General features: G+C 45.2%; 3 protein-coding genes across 3 annotated transcripts; 1 reads left to right on the top strand and 2 right to left on the bottom strand.

Annotated features, from left to right (window-relative positions):
• Positions 1 to 94: 94 nt before the first annotated feature.
• Positions 95 to 9,162, top strand: LOC147795890 (uncharacterized). Its single transcript, XM_087130524.1, has 2 exons — positions 95 to 326; positions 579 to 9,162. The coding sequence occupies exon 2, from the start codon at positions 2,680 to 2,682 to the stop codon at positions 6,856 to 6,858; it is 4,179 nt and encodes a 1,392-aa protein (XP_086986650.1). The 5' UTR covers positions 95 to 326; positions 579 to 2,679; the 3' UTR covers positions 6,859 to 9,162.
• A 738-nt stretch (positions 9,163 to 9,900) lies between these two features.
• Positions 9,901 to 11,229, bottom strand: LOC147795889 (uncharacterized protein F54H12.2-like). Its single transcript, XM_087130846.1, has one exon. The coding sequence runs from the start codon at positions 11,227 to 11,229 to the stop codon at positions 9,901 to 9,903; it is 1,329 nt and encodes a 442-aa protein (XP_086986972.1).
• Positions 11,230 to 13,768: 2,539 nt separating this feature from the next.
• Positions 13,769 to 21,790, bottom strand: LOC147795888 (uncharacterized). The gene is made up of 4 exons (XM_087130536.1): positions 15,047 to 21,790; positions 14,866 to 14,934; positions 14,674 to 14,742; positions 13,769 to 14,568 (listed from the first exon to the last, which is right to left on the bottom strand). The coding sequence occupies exons 1-4, from the start codon at positions 15,198 to 15,200 to the stop codon at positions 13,934 to 13,936; spliced, it is 927 nt and encodes a 308-aa protein (XP_086986662.1). The 5' UTR covers positions 15,201 to 21,790; the 3' UTR covers positions 13,769 to 13,933.
• Between the last annotated feature and the right edge of the window lie 455 nt (positions 21,791 to 22,245).

The raw sequence follows: 22,245 nt of genomic DNA, 5'->3' as shown, positions 1-22,245 counted from the left end.
TTATTCAAAGTTAGTCTGAGAATGCTAGAATGAAGTATGTAGTAAAAGTGAGGTGGAAAGTAAGAGTCAGTGTGTGATCAGATTGCCAACTGATTCCGCTGTGATAGCACAAGATTTCGTTGCTCCTAGAAGTTGTTCTTGTTGGCCATAAGGCAAAATCTTGAGGCAGCTTTTGCCTATCAGACACAACATCAGGTGTCTGTTCAGCATTTCAGCCTTGGTCAAAACTGGACTGAGGATACCTTGTCTGTTGAGGGTTGTTGTCAGGGCCAGCAAAGGAGCAGAACTCAACTGAGAGTTACAAGTATCTTCCACTGAAGAAACTCGTAAGTGTTGATTTCTTATTTAATATAGAAGACAATGTTGTATGATTCATTTGTTGATTTGATTAAGATGCAGTTATACTTTTAGTGTTACAATAACCTCTGAGTAGTGTGACATGTAAAGATACTCTTAATGAAGTTAAAGAATTCACCAGTGTGATGTAGCCAAAGTTAAAATTGCAGTTAGCAATTTGTCCTCTTCTTTTAAAATGAGGATGGAATACTTGTATGTTTGGGTTATTTCTTTAAATATAGATGGTCATTGGACAGGGATTGATTCCCTCGTAATACCCTTGCTACCCGTGCTACCCCTGCTTAAAAGCCACAATTCCAGATGACGGAAACCCCGCTGATTCCTGAATACAGAACTGGGAAATCCGAGGTTGTGGCTGCAGTCAGAGTATTTCGGGAGCTGGAGTTACACCGTTGATTCAGTGAAGGGATGTATCCATGATGTAGTGGAAACATTTTAAGACTTTTTAAATTTGCGATTTACCAGTCTGTTTAAAGAAGTCTGAAGATTATTTTCATTCGTGAAGCCTAATTGGTTCTTTATAAATTTTGAAGTGAGTAAATATACATCCAAGTGAGGATAGTAACTGATTTCTTTCCTTTGGTTTTGTTTTTTGTTCCTTTGGAGCAACAACATGGTACATCAAGTAAAAGGAGTTGAGAATTAATTACGCAAGCGATAATTTGACAAGTTGTTTGTTTTTTTATGCCTGTGTAAATAATTAAGGAATAAATTAATTTAAGAGAGAGTGGAGTATAAAACTGACAGTCTCTGTCCCATGTATTTTGAGAGTCACACTTCTACAATGGGGGCTTGTCCGGGAAACGAATTTTGAAAAGAACCCAGGAGTGTGACGTTCGTATTGAAGAAATTTCAAGCCAAGACTTCTCGCAATCTCTGTCAGCTCTGTTGACAAATTGTAATGATACTTACCTGGATATTTACAGTTTCATGTTTATTTATGCAGGTTGAGTACTGCTCCTTCCCGTGCCTGATCTTGACAACAGGAACCAAGACCCTCCAGTTTTCATATTGTCTTTGGCCAGTAAGTGAGTACATAGCCAAAATGGAGGAGCACCTTGAAAACATTAAAGTCATAGCGGAAGCATGTGGTTTGGGTGGAACAGAGTTGTTAGATTTTCTTAAAGAAGAGCAGCGAGCGAAAAAAGACGAAACACGACACGAACGCAATTATCACCGAGAACTTAAACGTGCCGAATTCGAAAACCTCCAGTTGCAATTGCGCATAGAAACTTTGCGAAAAGAGAACGCAGATAAACTTGAGATGCAATTACGTGCTGAAGCAGTGAAGAAAGAAAATGCCGAAACCCCTTCCAGTACTATTAGTCAAACCAAATCTCGTAGCCCGAAGTTACCACACTATGATGAAACTCGTGATGATATCGATGCATACTTGCAGAGATTTGAACGGTACGCTCGTGGACAAAAATGGAGTGAAGATGATTGGGCACTAAACTGAAGTGCGTTATTAAAAGGAAAAGGCCTTGAAGTATACTCGCGCTAGTAGTGGGGGGGGGACTGTTTGGTACACTTTTTATAGTACAGTTTTTATAGTACACGTTTTATAGTACACTTTTTATAGTACACGTTTTATAGTACACTTTTTATAGTACACGTTTTATAGTACACTTTTTATAGTACACGTTTTATAGTACAGTTTTTATGGTACACGTTTTATAGTACAGTTTTTATAGTACACGTTTTATAGTACAGTTTTTATAGTACACTGTGTAGAGTACAATAATGATAGTGCACTTTTTTTGGGTATACGTTGACGTAAACAAAGGGATTATAATCCTTACACAACAGTCCGTGGGTCGACTGCTCCGAAAGCAATTATCGGATTGGGAGTAGTAATCCCTACACAAAGGACCGTTGGGCCCCCAAAAGTTAATGATAGCGATACAATAGAGGTTGGCCGACCGGGAGGTCCGGAAGTAATCTGGAAGGTATGAGTCATAATCCCTACACAATGAACCGCCGGACGAGCAAGGAGATAATTCCTAGACAATGGAACGTAATGGGTCTGGGGCGACGTCGGCTCGGACAATGGACGGCTAGGGGTGGCAAAGGATGAATCCTTGGATAATAGTGGGGGCAATTCCAATGGGTTGACAAACACTAATAATGAAATTCGGGAGACCGCAGCTTGGACAATGGACGGCTCCTGGCGCCGCGCTGAAAGCGAGCGTTTGATCCGTCTCTAGACAATGGGGGAATTCGGTGAAAAGAACCGCGGTGAACGGTATAGCGGTGGGCTATGTGGCGATGGTCATTTTACCATCAGCAACGAGCAGCGACGGACGTTGAATCTCGTTCGCAATGGATTTCTACCAAGACATACAAAACTGCCAAACGTATGAAGCGCTCAACTTGCTTCTCGAAACCATTGTACTCAGCGAAGATGAGAGGGCGTACGCTTTTCATAGACTGTGCGAACTGGCTCTGATTCAGGAGGCCGGTGACGGTCCGGGGGATGAAGAGGAACGAATGGACCCGGCTGAAGACGGCGCACCGCACCAGCGAGGGTACGGGCACGACAACGATGATCCGTGGGCAGAATTTGAGGAGGATGATCCAGAGGACGAGGGGACGGAAGAGCTACCGGAGGAGGAAGACGAAGAGAACCAGCCGCCGAGGAAAAGGATTCGCGTGGAGAGACCGCAAGATTATTACAATATTGTAGACGTTAATGAAAAGTTTGTAAAAAAGTATCAAGCCACCACATACGATTACAGAGTTCAGTTCAGGAACATGGACCATTTATCATTGCGAGAGTTTTTACCACGTCTGGGTTCCATTTTTGAGAGCATTTTGGAGAGGTTAATGGAGGGTCTCCCCGCAGAAGACCGAGTTAGGTTGGTGTTTCAATCCACTTACTTGAATTTTCCTATCGCTCTGCCATTTTTACGAGTCGATGAATTAACGGTCGAGAGATTTCTGGCTCGTATCGAACAAGTGTTGCAGTCCTATCAATTTATTCAATTGGACGACAGGGTAGACATTCATTTTGTGCACATGCAAATGCAAAAAGGGGGTAAGACCCAACCTCACGGTGTGGTGAAAATTCGGGATATGTTACGCAATAAGAAGTCGATCATTCAGATTAAAGACGAGAGGACGGAACTGTGTTGCGCCAGGGCGATCGTGACGGGGATAGCCATTGTAGAAAACCATCCCAAAGTAAAACAGATCAAAATAGGGCGTAAAGAACAAGAAACCCTTGCCAGAGATTTGCACGCTAAAGCGGGCGTGAAGGAAGGGCCATGCGGCATTGAGGAAATTCGTAAATTTCAGGGCGTCTTACCCGACTACCGCCTCGTGGTGTTATCGTTCGATCATTTTAACGCCGCCATTTTCAAAGGGCCCGTCCGGCGTCATACCATTTACCTGTACTTTCACGACAATCATTACGATCTGATCACGTCCATGAAAGCATTTTTAAACAGGGGTTATTTTTGCGACAAGTGTCAAGTCGGGTATAATGTCAGAGAAAAACACACCAGATGCGCTGATGATTGCAAAGTGTGTATGTCTCCCGGTTGCCCAGAGGGCGAAATAGACACGTGGGTACACTGTTCCGAATGCAACCGCAATTTCAAAAATCAAAGGTGTTTCGATAATCACAAGAGTAAAACGATTTTGGGTAAAACAGTCTGTCAAACGTATTATCGGTGCAAGCGCTGCGATGTGTTCGTGAATGTCAATATGAATAGCAAGCGCGGAGAACACGACTGTACACAAAGGTATTGTTCCATTTGCAAAGAGGTGGGATCGATCGATCATCAGTGTTTTATCAAACCCGTGGAAGATAGTAATAACGACGAAACGCCCCCACACGCGGACGTGGGTAGCGCGGGTAGGAGTACGGACCGTGACTGTAGGGCGGGTGGAAAGAAAAAGGCCATATGTAAGAAAGAAGTGGCTAAATACGTGTTCTTTGATTTTGAATGTACTCAAGATGCCGGCATTCACGTGCCAAATCTATGCGTAGCCCGCGTGGTTTGTGAGTTTTGTGCCGAAAGGTCGGAGAACGATCCGATGTATAAATCGTGTAAGCACTGTTCGCATTTGCGCGAAAAGATTTTCAGGGGTGATAAATGCAAGGAGGAGTTCTGTGATTGGCTGTTCGGATCCAAAGACACCACGAATTCAACCGTCTTAGCGCACAATTTGAAGGCGTACGATGGGTATTTTTTGCTCAGTTACTTGTACGAAAATGCCATCATACCCGAGGTCATTTATACGGGGTGTAAAATTCAATCCATTTCGCTACCGTCATACAAACGGAAAGTGATCGATTCCATGAATTTTCTACCGATGGCACTGGCCAAGCTACCTCTGGCCTTTGGCCAGAAGGAATTGCACAAAGGATTTTTTCCTCACTTGTGGAACACAAAGTTGAACCAAGATTATGTCGGCCCCTATCCGGATGCCAAATTCTATGACCCGGAAGGAATGAGTTCGGATAAGAGACAGGAATTTTATAGTTGGTACGAGAAACAAAAGGGGAAACAGTTCGTACTGCAAGACGAATTATTGAAGTATTGTAGCAGCGACGTCGATATCTTGAGTCGTTGTTGTCTGCAAGTTCGCGCGTTGTTCAAGAGGGTCACTTCCACGGGGGAGGGCGATCCGGGTGTGGATCCCTTCAAGAGTTGTATCACCATCGCATCCGCCTGTAATTTAGTGTACAGGAGGAATTTTCTGCGCGCGGATACCATAGCCATCATTCCCCCTCACGGTTACGACAACAAAGAAAATCAATCCAAAGTCGCGCTGCAGTGGTTACACTACGTGCACTTGACCTCGGGTAGTTATATTCAGCACGCGAGAAACAAAGGCGAAAAACAGATTGGAAAATACAAGGTGGACGGTTACGACGCTAAAAATCAGATTATCTATTCCTTCAACGGCTGTTACTTTCACGGGTGCGTCAAGTGTTATCCCAATAGAAAGACGGTCAACAACACGCTGATGACCCCCATGTCTGAATTGTACACGCGTACTCAGGAGAGGAAATCATTTCTCCGAACCACCTGTAAACAGTTTGTCGAAATGTGGGAATGCGAATGGAAGGCCACGTTCAAAACCTTACCCGAAGACATGAAACGCGCGCTACAAGACGAAGCCATCACAGGACCCCGCGCCACGCTGAATCCTAGGGACGCGTTCTACGGGGGACGAACCAACGCCACCCGGCTATTCTATCAAACCTCCGGGGACGAAAAGATTCAATACGTGGACTTTTGTTCCCTGTACCCCTACACGAACAAGTACTGCTCCTACCCGCTCTATCACCCTGAGATTATAACGGAGAACTTTAAAGACGTGTCCGACTATGACGGTCTCATCAAATTTAGCGTCTTACCGCCGCAGATCCTGTATCATCCCCTCCTGCCTTATCGCTCGGGTGGGAAGTTAACATTTCCGCTCTGCCGCACATGCGTAGACACTCAACAACAGACCCCTTGCCAACACACGGACGATGAAAGAGCGCTACACGGTACGTGGGTTTCTATTGAACTGGAAAAGGCCGTCGAATTGGGTTACAAGGTGATAAGGATGGAGGTCGTGTGGCATTTCTCCCACAGCGAACAATACAATACGGATACCAAGACCGGCGGGTTGTTTACCGAGTACATCAATACGTTCTTGAAACTAAAAGTCCAAGCGTCGGGATGGCCCGGTTGGATAAAAACCGAAACTGATAAGGCGGAATACATCGATCGGTATTTTCAACGCGAAGGGATTCGGTTGGACGCTTCCAAAATAGAAAAAAACCCAGGGCTTAGGGCACTGGCCAAGCTCATGCTCAATTCGTTCTGGGGAAAGTTTGGTCAGAGGCTAAACATGCCTCCTTGTAAGTTGTACGAATTCCTCCTCGCCGACCACCTCGTGGTCCATGATATTAATTTCATCAATCACGAAATGGCGGAAGTTCGATTTGAATCCCAAGAAGAGTTCATCGATCCTAACCCCAGAACAAACGTGGTCATCGCCGCCTTCACCACGGCGCATGCGCGGCTCAGGCTTTACAGCGTCCTCGAACGGTTGCAGAATTCAGTCCTGTATTACGATACCGACAGCGTCATCTACGTGGATAAGCCGGGACAGTACAAACCCCCTTTGGGCGACTTTCTCGGCGATTTGACCAACGAAATAAGTCCCAAAGACGGCAATTACATAGAGACCTTCGTGTCGGGCGGGCCCAAGAATTACGCCTACCGATTGGACACGGGTAAGACGTGCTGCAAGGTCAGGGGATTCACTTTGAACTTTAGGAATTCGCAACGGATCAATTTCGATTCCGTGGTCGATATGGTCAAAGGGGTGGGCCCCGAAAAGATCGTCATATCCGATCCGCACAAGATCGTCAGAAATGGCAAGACCAAAGAAATCTTGACCAAGTCGGCTACCAAAGATTATCGGGTAGTGTACAGTAAGAGGGTCATACGGGATGATTACAATACTGTGCCGTACGGATACAAGCCTTCATAAAAAGAACGGCTCCACTACCCCCGCTCACATTTGATCGAAAGGCACCATGGCGGACACGCGTTCCCCGAGCTCTTATTGTTCTCCTCCGTTAATTCGATTTATATTGTTAATCATACTTCTGGTGTTACTGGTTATTTTATCGTCAATGTTTGGCATTGAATTATCGAGTATCTTAAATAGCGATTTGTTTCATGACGTCATTTCGAACGTCCCCGTATTAAGCGCCGTTAAGAATGTTAGTGATGTTGTATAGGGGGAATTCCGTGACGTCATTAGGTGTGACCTTATTAGGGTATGACGTCATCATGCTTAAGCTATAAATCGCGGCGCGCTTCACCGCTTAGTCACTTTCCCCTATGGGCACGAAACTTCAACACCCCGCCACGTTTTGCGTAGCGGGACCGACCGGTTGCGGCAAGACTCAATGGGTCAGTAAACTCATTAGAAATCATCAGCATGTATTTGTGGAGCCTCTTGAGATAATTTTGTGGTGTTATGGTCAGTATCAGCCGGCTTACGAGGAACTGTCTCGCGATCTACCTGCTGTTCAGTTTGTGGAGGGGCTGCCGGAGGATTGGTCAGAGCACATCGACCCGACGCACCGACATCTAGTGGTCTTGGACGATTTGATGCAGGAATGCGGTAAAGATCCTCACATTGCTAAACTGTTTACCCAGGGATCCCACCATCGCAACCTCTCTGTGATTTACATCGTGCAGAACTTGTTCCATCAGTCGAAAGAGAGCAGAACCATCAGTCTGAACTGTCACTACATCGTTCTGTTCAAAAATCCCAGAGACCGATCTCAGATTGTTCATTTGGCCAAGCAGATGTACCCGGGGCAGACAAAGTTTATGGTCGAAGCCTACGCCGATGCCACCAGCCAGCCCTATTCCTACCTGTTCATCGACCTAAAACCCCACTGCCCGGAAGAACACCGCCTTCGATCCTGCATTTTTCCCGGCGAAACGAGCTACGCCTACGTGCCTAAATAGACCAGTTTTACGTCAACGGCCTCACTCGTCATCATGACGCGACGGTTGAAGGACAACGCTTACGCGCTGCGCATTTTGAGCGCAGCTTCGCCCAAGAAACGAAAGGACATTTTGAAGTATGCCGACAAGGAACTGATCACCTGTTTGGGTGAATGTGCGCTGAATGTTTTAAAAGGCCGCGTTCACCTCACCCCCAGTCAGAAGAAAAAACTCTCGCGACACAAGACACATCTGCGAGCTCTGGCTGACAAGAAGTCCTCTCACGCCAAACGCAAACAGCTGTTGATTCAGAAAGGAGGATTTCTGGGATCCCTGCTGGCTCCAATCCTGAGTACGCTCGGAGGGATACTGTTCTCCAAGTGATGAAATACGCCCGAAAAACCATGATCAGCGCCCCCACGGACAGCGTGACCAGAGCTATACAGAATGTGCTACTTTCGCGCAACCCCACGCAGAGTAAACTGCAGAGCCTGGAGCAGGACATGAAAGACATTTTGGCCCGAACGGACCTTCCCGACGACGCTAAACTGTCGCTGTACCAGCAAACGTTACAGCAGTATCTTCAATACGATCACGCCCGCAAATCCGCACCCATGTCTGTCACGATGTCTACACCGGCGGAGGGATCCGGTAGAGAGTCGGAGGACCAAACATCATCATCGACTGGCACGACGGACGGAGACCCCGCTACTTTGGCCGAGAGGGACCTAACGCCGCAAATTCTCGAGAGTGTGCCTAAATCCTTGCAGCGCAAAGCCAAACTGCTTATGAACAGCCTCAAGCATAATGACGTCATGACTTGGAATAAAAAGGGGGAATTGGTTTATGAAGGAAATGTTGTCAAGGGTTCGAATATTTTTGATTTGGTGAATGATACTTTGAGGAATAAAAAGGGTTTCGCTCCTCATGGATTTCAGTACTTTATGCACGGATTGGCCAAATCTAACGCGCCCGAGAGTATTATCGGTAATGAAGCACGGCGCAATGTCGTTAGAAAATACAAACAAATGGGACCGGAAGAAAAAAGATTACTTCCCGATATTCCTACATCCCCTCCGACCGTTCCCTCTCGAAAAAGGCGCCTTAGGATTGTGTCAACTCCAGTAAGAGCCAGGAAAAGGCTTCAGTGGGACACGTTGTAATTTCACGTCACACGCATTTTTCCAAGAGGGGGAGGGTCTTTACTTTTAATTCGGTGAATGATTGTACGCTGAAAAAACAATTGACTTTGTTATTGAACTATGGTTTATTCTCGATGGATGAATAAATGATGCAGAAGACAACAGAAAAAAGTATGTTTTGTTTGACTTTTTTTTTTTAACCAGTTTTGTAAGTACTACCATTGACTCGCTAAAATTAACAAACACTAAACTACGCGACATTATTTAAACATTATGAAGTATTAACTAAAACTAAACTACGTGAGACATTGAACAGTTTTCAATTTTTCAATTTTCTTTACTCAGAATTTGTAACTTAACTACTCGACATTATTATTAAGACATTGAAAAGATTTCAAGTTTTGGATTCAATTTTTCTTCACACAAATTTGACGACACATAAAATCTAAGTCTAACACGGGTACATCGACATTGTATCTCTCTTCGATAAAATCCTGCACCATCACGTCATTGACGAGGCAGTCATCCGTAAACACGGCCACAATAGCTCTCATGGAGATGTCCCTACAACGGTGCAACAGGTAAAATAGGCAGTGCTGACCGCAAACTGTCGTGGTGAAAGATTGCAAGCGAGCTGTGTTGCGTATAAACTGCAAACTGTTCTTCCGTAAAAAAGATTGAACATGCTGCCCGTAGGTGTCTGGTGGAAGCCCGTAAGAGTAAAAAAATTCCGCTCGACCGTCCTGAGTAAAGTACATCGCCAGCCAGTGGGTGCCCGGTCGATCACTCTCGTCAGCGTTCACGATGAGGGCGCTGGGGTATTTGGTCACGGACGGTAACTTATCCGACGGGAATACACCAATGACGTCACGGCGGGTCACGCTGTCCCCCTTGAGCACTCTTAAAAGTTGTACGCTGTCCATCGCTTAGTTGGCGTAATCGATCAGAATATTGCGGCTCTCGTCCACTTCCAGGATGCTCTCGAATTCACTGTACACCACCACGTTGACGGTCGTTGTCAGGGCCTCGGCAAATTTCAACTCCAGACGCATGTTACTACGCTTGACCAGGTTGAAATGAGACCCGCTCGACAAGTCCGGAGACAGATCAAAAGCAAAGAGGGAGTATCCCGACTCGTAATCTTCCCTGTTGATCTGATTGCCCTTGTCTCCAAACAGGGTATTTATACCGGAATACAAAGTCTGATAGGACATCATGTACGCTTCGTCTTTGCCGGAAAACTTGGGTTGAAGAGGTCGCCACGGCGTCTGTTCGTTATCCACGTACAGCCCCAGGTAATTTAGACCGTAATGTTTAAAGTTGTAGGGGTTTTTATGATAGTCGCCGTTGAAGGCCGCGTTATCCACCATGCCAATCACCACGCGCCGGGGGATCTGCCCCAGAAACAGATTTTCGCGGGTAAAAGATTGATTTCCTAGCGGAATAGAAAACGTTTTGACCTCCACTCTGCGCAGCGGGTATTTGGCCGTAGCACTCTGTATGGTTTTGGCGTGCGCTAGAGCCAAGGTGGGACTGACGACCACCTTTCTCACGTACAGAGAAGCTTCCATTATCTTTACTTTGTAGTGAGTGTCCGGTAAAGCCGCCATTAAACAGAAACTGTTTTTGCTGCGATGAAACTTGAGCTTCAGGTTGACGCCGTTCAGTAAAAACCTATCTTGAAAAAATATGTCTCCGTGAATCGGTCCCAACATATCGATAATACGGCTCTCCTTCGACAGTTTGTATCTCCGCTTTAATCCCTCGTTGAAATTTTCTTCCGCGGTTGGATCGTCCGAGTCCATTTTTCCCGCCGTATCTTTGTAAAACAGGGCGGCTGTCAGCTGCGATGCCTTGGCCGGTGGTCCGTAAGTGAGCAGGGTTTCCAGCAGGGCTCGGTACGGGTACGTGTTGGAGGAAGACGAAACGAGTTTGTCGTTGAGCGTGACATCCACTTCGGAGAACAGGGAGTGAAGCAGCAGATTGACGGGAGCGACGGGAACACCCTCGCCCAGGTCGGCGCCATTTTCATTGACCACTTTAACTTTGACGTTGATCAGGGTGTGCGCCAAATCCAGGTAGTGCTCGGTGGAACCGGTGATGTTAAATTCTATAGAGTCCGAGTCCACGATATTGGTCAGTGGGTTGTACTGTACCCATTGCCCTTTCAAAATGGAAGTCTGAGTGGGCGGGACGGAAAACAGATCCAGTTCGGACTTTGTGCATTCGCACGAATGTTTACTGATGAATGCCATAGTGGTGTACACCCTTGTTAATCAAAAATGTCGGGGGTCCTCTTCGGTCGCTTGCTCCGAGCCTTTCTGCCCGACGCGCCGGGTGCTTTCCTTTTTAAACCTTTCTCCTGGGAGGCGGATTGCTCGGAGAGTCGCTGCATGACCCGTGACGTCATCTTCTTTCCAGCCTGTTTCACCCGTTTCTTCGCGGCCGTCTTGACATTCTGTCCGTCGAGGGTATCGGCGACGATTCCTACCCCGGTCTTCAAGGCCTCCTTGCCTATCATTTTGGCGCCTTGTTTGATCATCGGTAAAGCGGATCTGAACAGTCCTCCTAAAATATTGCCCAGTCCGTATCCCTTCTGAATGGGGGCACCTCTGAAATAATAATCCCCGCCCCCCGCCTGATTTTTGTAATATTTCACGTAGTCCACCATGACGGCTCAAAACAAAGAGGGACGGCTTTTGCGAAAATGAAGCGTAATGGTGAGTTTCCCGCGTTGGAATGGCACTTTCTCTCCCGTGTCGGTCCTTATATCCACCTGAATCGTCTCAAAGTGTTTTCGTTTGACGGGCACGTAATGGGGCGCGCTGAAGGTGTGAGCGATGACATCACCCTGAGTCACACCAGACTTTTGCACGGGGACGATTCTCAGTAAGGGCGCGCTAACGTCTCCCACCAGTTGGTTTTCGGCAATGTTGCAGTACACGTACATACCGTAGAATCCTCCATTCACATCCACGGGTAAATGCCCTTCCAGGTTTTCGCTCACTTTCTTGTATTTTAACCCCAACATGCGATACAAATAATCGTCAAAATAAATGTACGCCCCCTCTCGGACTTCTATCTTTACTCTCCCCGTGTACCTGTCCAAGGTGATGATGATATTGCGTTTAGCCGCGTCTCTCATTTCGCCGTTGATGGCATCTATGATTTCCTGCACGGAAGTGTAAAAGCCGTGCGATATTCTCGCGTGCGTTTGCACTCGGCCGCGTTCGCTGTACGTGAACGAATTGTTGTCTTCCGTTATATTGTACCACGTGAAAGGATAATGGATCTCGGTCAAGGCAACCTCCCAGTGTCCGGTCAGATGAATTGGTTTGACCAGGTGCGTGGTGTAACTGGACAGGGTATTGTTCGGGTACAATGTCATGGATGAATTACTGGGCAGCGTGACGTAAAATTGCGTGGAAGACGAGGCCATGGTTGCGTCCTTACGACTGCAGGTCCGTCACCCAACTGTTGAACGACGAAGGATACCCCAACCATTTAACGAAAAACTCGGTCTTTCCCTTTCTCCTGCGCTTCCGAATCACTTTCTCCACTCGGTACAGATCATCGGTTTTTCGCACCTTTTGCAATTCTTCCTCGTAAAACGAACCGCGAATAGCTTCACCGTTATAATCTTTTAATGCGTACACGGGTCTTGTTTGCCGCCCACTGCGTTTGGCTATTGTAAATATCTCCTCGGACCAGGATGGGAGGTAGGACTTTTCAAAGGTCAGCCGCCGTTTACTGACTCGAACCTTATCTCCCACTTTAAACCTAAATTTAGAGGGTGGCTTGGGCGGCGCTACAGACGTTTCCAAACAACGCTTTCATTCGCGCCGGTGACTTCCGCGGGCTTCATTCCAATGGTTCTGTGATGCGAATGGTTGTAGGCCTTCACCAGTGGCCCCAAGACGTCGATGTATTTCAACGTGTTTTTCCACGTAAAGTACCGCCACATGCGAGACTTGAGCGTGCGGTTGAATCTCTCCACGACGGAGGCTTTGACCTCGCTGTTGGTCGTATAGAAATGTATCCCTTCCGTTTTAAGCATGTCTTGGAACGGACGGTTAGTAAATTCACTGCCTTTATCCGTGTGAATCATCACGGGAGGTCTACCGCTAGATCTGACCTTGGTCTTGAAAGCATTCACCAGCGCCTTGCTCGATTTATTTTTTAACGGAATAACCCAGGCGTATTTGGAAAACACGTCGATCCAAGTCAGCAAGTATCTATAGCCTGTATTGTATTTGGATAAATTAGATACATCTACCAGATCTAACTGGTGGATTTCATCCCGACCCACGGCCATCATTCTATTTCTGGGATATCTTTTTCTGGCGGGTTTATGGAGCGTGTAAGCGTCCTGTTCTCGAAGAAAGTCTCGAATTTGCTTTCGCGTAACCTTGTACTTTCCATCTTGCTTGGTGGCGCGATACAACCTGTTTACGCTGCTCAGACCGCTTTCGCGACCTATGTCGTAATAGAGGGACTTTAGGTAGTTTTCCATGATCCTGCCTCGTCGCAGTCAAAGTTTAAAATAACCGCTGAATATATTTTAACCCCCTTTAATACCCTCGGTGAAGTGATTACCCCCTGTTTTAATTTATTCCAACATATTTTCCTCATTTTTATTTTATTTTTAAATATAAATAACTTATTTATCTATTTCCTTGATGTATCTTTATTATTAATCAGAATTTATTTGTCTATTTTTTTCTATTTATTTAAGTTTCAGCATTAAACCCTACATATACAAACACTTATACAACAACGCAAAAGGGTCAAGAATTTCAAAGTACATCCACAACCAATTTATTACCATACAAAATCACTTAAACTCAAACATTATACAATTACATTTGAATTTTACCTATACATTGGGTGATTTGAAAAAAACAAAGAAAAAATGAAGTTAAAAAGGAGGAACTCTGTGGAAAACAGCCCTGAAGAACCCTAATCGTGTAAAATGAATTCTTTTAGTACTTCTAATTTTTGTCGCTGTTGTAACTCAAAACATAAAAATATGGAAAGGTCAAGAATCGCCATGTCCAAATGCGCGTAGTGTAAAGATAATTCCTGATTTTGTTGCACTTCGTATACCCATGTATCAATACACTCCTCAAGCCTGTTGTCACAGAGTTCCTTCAACAAATCCAATAAAAACATATCAAGTAATGACTCTTTGGTCTCCATTATACACATATGTTGCGTCTGTGAGGGGTGATCAATGTCACACCCCTCACATTTACGTTGGACGAAGTCCCTAAACATCACGTTAATGCATCTCGCCACGTGAGCGAACATGAGGATGATCACCTCCGTATAGATACTGTCAGCGTCGGGAGCGGGTGGATCCTGAGGTGCGGGTGCGGGGCTGGGTGGAGCGGGTGCCGGGCTGAGTGGAGCGGGTGCCGGGCTGGGTGGAGCGGGTGCCGGGCTGGGTGGAGCGGGTACCGGGCTGGGTGGAGCGGGTGCCGGGCTGGGTGGAGCGAGTGCCGGGCTGGGTGGAGCGAGTGCCGGGCTGAGTGGAGCGGGTGTCGGGCTGGGTGGAGCGGGTGCCGGGCTTGCCGGCAAAAACACGTCGTCGTCTGCGTATGAAATACAAATACAAATCTGATTGTATTAAAACATCGCTGGCATTACAGTAACAAAGACATCAAAATACACGCACGTGTACATAAAAAGAAACTTACCGTCGTCGGACATGGTCAAGTCGATGACTTCCGCCTCCTGTACACCGATTAATTCGACATATTCCATATCTGCGTGTGATAAGAAATGAAGAAAACCAAATGATACAAATCTGTTGTATTAAAACATCGCTGGCATTACAGAGACAGAGACGACAAAATACACGCACATGTACATCGAACGCCGAAACTTACCGTCATCGGGCGAGGTCAGGTCGATGACTTCTGCCTCCTGTACTCCGACCAGATCGACGTGTTCCGTATCTGTGTGTGATAAGAAATAAAGCCATAAGAAACTGGAAGGAACGGAGGTAACCGCGAGGTTTATGACAAACGGTCGTACGAGAGTGTGGCATCGATAACGAACGTAACTTACCCATTTCCCAACTGGGAGGATACACGGGTGATGCGTGAGGTGCGGGCGGAGGAACAACCTGCCCCCAAATAGGGTCCTCGTCAGCCACGGGGGCCTCCAGTTTCGCCCACTCCTCCTCGGCGTTGAAGTCGGGTCCAAAAAATTTCTGTGCCATGATGTTTAACAAAAATTTGTGCTGAGAAAGCAGAGAGGTGATGCTGTTGAAGCTGATGGCGTTGGTGGTGCTGATGGTGCTGACGGTACTGGTGGTGCTGATGGTGGCGTTGAAGCAAGATGAATCTGGAGGGCCAGCTCTGCCCCCCTTTTATCCATTTTCTCTTCTTTGTTCGTAGCAAGGAAATTTCCCGCCAACTTACGATCGAATTTTCTCGATGGCCGCGTCAATTTCGGGAATCATTGTCTTAAGGCACTCCCACTCCGTCACGGTAAGATTAATCCCTCGACCGGAGACCAATGGAAAGCCCTTCTTTTTGACTTGGTGATAATCCCTAATTTTTACGTAAGGCAACTCACGAAACTTTTCAATTACAACGTGGCGTCCCTCCGTCAATTTAAATCTGGCGCTAGACGGTAAATCCGTTGGCTCTAATACTTTCGGGGTCTTTAGTGGCGCGGTCATTCTTTGTTCAAGCAACGCTCTTTTCCTCGATCCCTCTTCCAAAGGCACTTGAGCCATTGGGGCCTGTTCCATTTCTTGACGAAATTCAGAGACCGTATTAAGGCTGCCGGCCATATCCCAACTATGCGTGGGTCTACACGACGGCAATGCGTTGCATTGGGGGGACCAAGGGGCTTGTGTTTGAGGACCGGTCATCTTTCGCGATTGAACGTCTTCCAGAAAATATCACTTTCGCGTTGTTCCACTCGCTTTTATTTCATTTTCCTGAATGAGATATTGCGCAACTGGCTGTAATATCTCGTGACGTCATTTCTTGAGAGGATGACTCATCCCTTTTTTTTTTATTGATATGACGTTGCATGACGTCAGTTTCTAAACATAAATCACATAGATTCGGTTTTACTCCCTTAAAACTTTACTCCGGGTATAAAAAATCGTAGGCTCCAATCGAAATATTACATCGTTGACACTCCGCGAGAAGTCTTTCGATCGTGGCTTCTTTATAATAACGCCGTTTCCACTGCACCAAGGCGTAAAAACATTGCCCCCACAAATTAAATCTGTTTTCTTCTTTATGCCTAAATAAATCGGCGCTGGAAAGACCGAGAGACATCAAAAGTTCTTCCCACGGTTTCGTTCCCTCCTGTTCTCTGACGAGATTACCCGCCAGTTCAGCGAGCTGTCGCTCCGTTACTTCGGAGGCCAAAACCATTAATCGGGTAGGCCGACAGTTTGGGATTTCGCTCTCCATATTGATCTCTCGATCTGCTACCTTTCGAATCAAATATTCATTTGAACGACGACGTCAACATCATTGCTTTAAACGTTTTCTCTCGACCCCGAATTTCATATTTTTTCGTGTTTACCCCACGGACGGGTCGTAACATGTCTCCCCGCGACGCATTCACTTCTTCCCCCTACCCTCATCTTTGGTCATATCACCCCTTTCATGACGCTCATCCCATTAAACCCAACATTTTTGTTCTAGAATTATAAAATCCGCGAAACAACCAGCCATGGCGACGATTGTAAGAGAAGTGTTTTCATTATCGCTTTCATTATTGGCGTGTATCCATTTAAAAAAATACACAAACAGACTTTTAGCACCGGCGCCACGAACCGCCTATTGTCCGAAACCAAACACCCACGGTTTGTTAGGATTAGTACTCCCAATCCGATAATTGCTTGCGGAGCAGTCGACCCACGGACTGTTGTGTAAGGATTATAATCCCTTTGTTTACGTCCGGACTTCCCGACCGGGCCATGGGTCTATTGGGGAACATTTTAAGATTTTGGGTCAACGTGTACCCTAAAAAAGTGTACTATCATTATTGTACTCTACACAGTGTACTATAAAAACTGTACTATAAAACGTGTACTATAAAAAGTGTACTATAAAACGTGTACTATAAAACGTGTACTATAAAAAGTGTACTATAAAAAGTGTACTATAAAAAGTGTACTATAAAAAGTGTACCAAACAGTCCCCCCCCACTACTCGCGCTTAGCACCCGAAGAGGCCAATAAATACTCAAGCCTCAAAGATGCGCTACTTAAGCGATTTCATTTGACCGCGCAAGGCTTCAAGCAAAAGTTCCGAGGTGCAAAACCTGAACGCGACGAGAGTGCACAACAATTTGCGGCTAGGATCGACAATTGGCTAACGCGATGGATCGAACTTGAGAAATGTGAAAAAACATACGACTCTTTGAAAGATCTGTTGCTCCGCGAACAGTTCTTGAACAGTGTCGATCAAAACTTGGCGGTATTCTTGAAAGAGAGAACTCCCAAAAGTGTTGCTGAAATGGCAAAATTGGCTGAACGATATTGCGAAGCTCATGGAGGATTTGGTACCCAGTCACTGACGCGAAAAAGCTTGCCAATGAAAACATCCTCCCAAGCAAATCCTCGAGAGAAAACATATAGCGCGAACTTTCAAAGGAACCAAGTAAATCCACATACGCCACGTGATCATGCCCGAAGTTCGGATAGGACTTGCTTCTTCTGTCATAAACCGGGTCACATTGCTCGTGACTGCCATGCTAAAAACGCGTCTGCAACCAAAATTGCAAATGTCATTGCATCAGCTTTAACCGGTTTTGTGCCTACTGAGAATTTAGACGATACGTCAAGTAAAACTGACAAACTAAGAGACCCTGCCACGTCGGAAGGCACACGACAAAAACCCGAAACCGTCGCTTGCATGATGACACCCCATCACAACTGTATTAATCACAAATGTGTGAAAGACGGTTTTATGATGCTTTCGTGTGGTCATTCATTGCCGATAATGAGCGCTGCGTGCAAAGACAAAAACCCTGATTGCATGCCCGTCGTTCAAGGCAGAGTCAATGGAAGTCTTGTAAAGGTGTTGCGTGATAGTGGGTGCAGTAGAGTTGTGGTGCGAAGAGACTTAGTCAGGAATGAACAATTTACAGGTCAGGTAAAGCAGTGTGTTCTTGTAGATGGTACAGTTAGGGAGGCTCAGATAGCAACCATTGAGCTAGATACACCCTACTTCATAGGACAAACAGAAGTGTTGTGTATGACTAATCCTGTCTATGAACTGATCATTGGTAATATCAAAGGTGCTAGAGAACCAGGTAATCCACTACTGGACTGGAATATTGGAGGTCATTCAAGTAAGAGTTCCCTACAACGAACTGAGGTTCCAGTAGACAGCCATGGTTCAGAAAACGTGATTGCTGTGATTACCAGATCACAGGCTAAACTCAAAGAAAAACCCCTGAAAAAACTAAAAGTACCTGAAGTGCCGCCTGAGATTGATCCAAATCAAATCAGAGAGGAACAGAAAAGAGACCCATCTCTTAAGCGAGTATTTGATCATGCATCAGATAAAAGTCCCAAGCAAACAAAGTCTGGTGCAACATCGCACTTCTTTGTCAAAAGTGGCATCCTGTACAGAGAATTTAAATCACCCAAGGTTGACTTTGGTCAGGAAACTGTACAGCTTGTCGTTCCCGAGAAATTTCGTGATCATGTAATGCGAATAGCTCACGAATCCATTCTAGGAGGTCACCAGGGATCACAGAAAACTACTGAAAAGGTACTCAGCAATTTCTATTGGCCCGGAGTCCAAGCTGACGTAGTTAGATTTTGCCGGTCATGCGACCTATGCCAACAAACAACACCCAAGGGTAGAGTGAGTAAAATTCCTCTTGGCTCGATGCCGCTCATAGGTACACCATTTCAACGTGTAGCAATTGATATTGTTGGACCAATAGCACCAGTCTCTGAAAATGGCAATCGTTATATTTTAACACTGGTTGATTACGCAACTAGATATCCGGAAGCTGTGCCTCTACGAAGTATCGAAACTACTCGTGTAGCAGAAGCCATGGTTGACATATTTTCACGTGTAGGTATCCCGAAAGAAATTCTCACTGACCAAGGCACACAATTCACATCGGAATTAATGCGAGAAATAAGCAGACTCCTCTCAATGAGGCAACTTACTACGACTCCATACCATCCCGCCTGTAACGGTCTAGTAGAACGGTTTAACGGAACCTTGAAACAAATGCTCAAGCGACTTTGTGCAGAAAAACCGCGTGATTGGGATCGTTATATTGGTCCATTACTTTTTGCATATCGGGAAACTCCTCAGTCAAGCACTGGATTTGCTCCATTTGAACTCTTGTATGGACGCAACGTTCGTGGTCCTATGGCCATTCTAAAAGAATTATGGACTGGTGACATTGTTGAAAATGAGACGCGTACAACATTTGAATATATCCTTGATTTGAGAAATCGCATTGAGGACACTTGTAAGCTAGCTCAGGAAGAGCTTGCTAAATCGAGCGAACAACAGAAACGATTCTATGACAGAAAAGCTCGTGCGCGAACCTTCAAACCAGGTAATCGCGTCTTGCTGCTTCTTCCAACAGAGAAGAGCAAACTTCTCCTTCAGTGGAAGGGCCCTTTTCAAGTTCTTGAGAAAGTGAGCCCATTTGACTATCGAATTGACTTGAATGGTAAAGCAAAGATTTTCCATGCAAATCTACTCAAGCTGTATATTGAGCGAGTACCTGACACACCTTCCTCACCAATCCCAGTTCACTCGTTTCAAGACACTGAAACCAGAAATGCATTTGAGTGCGCAACAGTCTCCGTAATCGAGAGTGAAACATGTGAAACAACTACCCAACTTGGCCTAGGAAACAATCTCCTTTTGGTACCTCCGCCAACGTCCAAAGAAACCATAGATGATGTTCACATAAGCATGGAATTATCGGAAAACCAAATCGCGGATGTCAAACAGTTGTTAGGAAAATTTAACGATGTCATGACTGATATTCCAAATACAACCAATCTTCGTGTCCATGACATTAAACTGCGATCTGAGGAACCAGTTCATTGTAAGCCATATCCGACTCCGTACTCATTGACTGAAACGATCAAAAGTGAAGTTCAAAGCATGCTCAAAATGAATATCATTGAGAAGTCCGATTCTCCCTACGCGTCACCAATCGTAATAGTTAAAAAACCAGACGGCAGCAACCGATTCTGTATCGACTTTCGGAAATTAAACAAACTCACCATATTTGATGCGGAGCCTATTCCAAATCCAGACCAGATATTTGCCAAGCTTGTGAAAGAATATTACTTCACAAAGATAGATCTAAGCAAAGGCTATTGGCAAATTCCTATGCATCCTGATACCAAACCCAAAACAGCATTCATTACTCCAGTGGGTTTGTATCAATTCAGAGTAATGCCGTTTGGATTAATTAATGCACCGGCAACATTCACTCGTATCATGCGAACTCTGTTAGGAAACCTGGACCATGTAGACAACTACATAGATGACATACTGATTCACACCCAATCTTGGGAAGAACACATGAACATCCTAACTCAACTTCTCAAGAGACTGCGACATTCTGCCCTCACAGCTAGACCCAGTAAGTGTTTCATCGGAGAACAGAAAATTGAATTTCTAGGTCATATTATAGGACAGGGCAAACTTGCACCGCAGTCAGACAAATTGGAAAAAATAAAAAATGCGCCAGCACCGAAAACGAAGAAGGAACTCCGCGCTTTCTTGGGACTATTGGGCTATTACAGAAAATTCATACCGAATTATGCAGCGATTGCAGCTCCTCTAACGGATAAAACCAAAAACAACGAACCCAACAAAATCATTTGGGGACCGAGTCAGCAACTTGCATTCGATGCGTTAAAAAACACTCTTGTATCGCCACCTATATTACATCTTCCCAACCTTGACAAACCGTTCATTGTTCGTACAGATGCATCCGAGAAATGCATAGGGGCCATATTGCTTCAAGAGTATGACGATCACAAATTCCCCATTGCGTATGCCAGTCGAAAATTATTACCCCGTGAATGCAACTACTCAACGATTGAAAAAGAATGTCTCGCACTGGTTTGGGGGGTTCAGAAATTCCAACAGTATTTATATGGTCAACCCTTCGATGTTGAGACCGACCATCAACCCTTGGCATACATGCAAAAAGCTAAAGTTGTTAATTCCCGAATAATGAGATGGGCACTGTCTTTGCAGCCATATTCGATTCACATTGTAGCAATCAAGGGATCGGAAAACTTGGGAGCGGACTACCTGAGTCGTGCCATGTAAAACTTTGTATCAGTCCGTAAGTGTCAGAAAATGTGATGCATTTTCTCAAAGGGAAAGGAGTGAATTGTCAGATGATTTGTGTTTTATTATTTTTTCAAAGTCTTTTTACATCCCCCTTGTAGACAAATAGCCTGTCTTTACTATTCCTGCCCCCTAAGTTACGTTGACTAGGCCATGAGTTTTCTTCTTTAACTTTCCCCACTGAATTCATCCCTCCAGTTGGAGTCCTATCGTGTAGACTCTTTTGTGTAGTTATCTTGGCTCCTTTCATAATTAGGCAGGTATTGAGTATAGTCAGTAGTAGACTCTGGGGGAGAGAGCTTTTCTCACCCCTCGTTACTAACTAATTGTGTTTTCTAGGACTGTGAACAATAAACCAGAATGGAAGATAACCTGTTTCTTGGTCTGTTTCTTTTAGTTAGATGAGTTGATGTAGCTCTGGTAGAAAGCCGTACCTTTATTATTCAAAGTTAGTCTGAGAATGCTAGAATGAAGTAGGTAGTAAAAGTGAGGTGGAAAGTAAGAGTCAGTGTGTGATCAGATTGCCAACTGATTCCGCTGTGATAGCACAAGATTTCGTTGCTCCTAGAAGTTGTTCTTGTTGGCCATAAGGCAAAATCTTGAGGCAGCTTTTGCCTATCAGACACAACATCAGGTGTCTGTTCAGCATTTCAGCCTTGGTCAAAACTGGACTGAGGATACCTTGTCTGTTGAGGGTTGTTGTCAGGGCCAGCAAAGGAGCAGAACTCAACTGAGAGTTACAAGTATCTTCCACTGAAGAAACTCGTAAGTGTTGATTTCTTATTTAATATAGAAGACAATGTTGTATGATTCATTTGTTGATTTGATTAAGATGCAGTTATACTTTTAGTGTTACAATAACCTCTGAGTAATGTGACATGTAAAGATACTCTTAATGAAGTTAAAGAATTCACCAGTGTGATGTAGCCAAAGTTA

Source organism: Acanthaster planci, linkage group LG20, assembly GCF_054643075.1.
Source record: "Acanthaster planci isolate LZ-2023a linkage group LG20, COTS_SCS, whole genome shotgun sequence".
NCBI classification, from domain to species: Eukaryota; Metazoa; Echinodermata; class Asteroidea; order Valvatida; family Acanthasteridae; genus Acanthaster; species Acanthaster planci.
The sequence above is the reverse complement of the archived record's forward strand: the minus strand, read 5'-3'. Positions and strand labels throughout refer to the sequence as shown.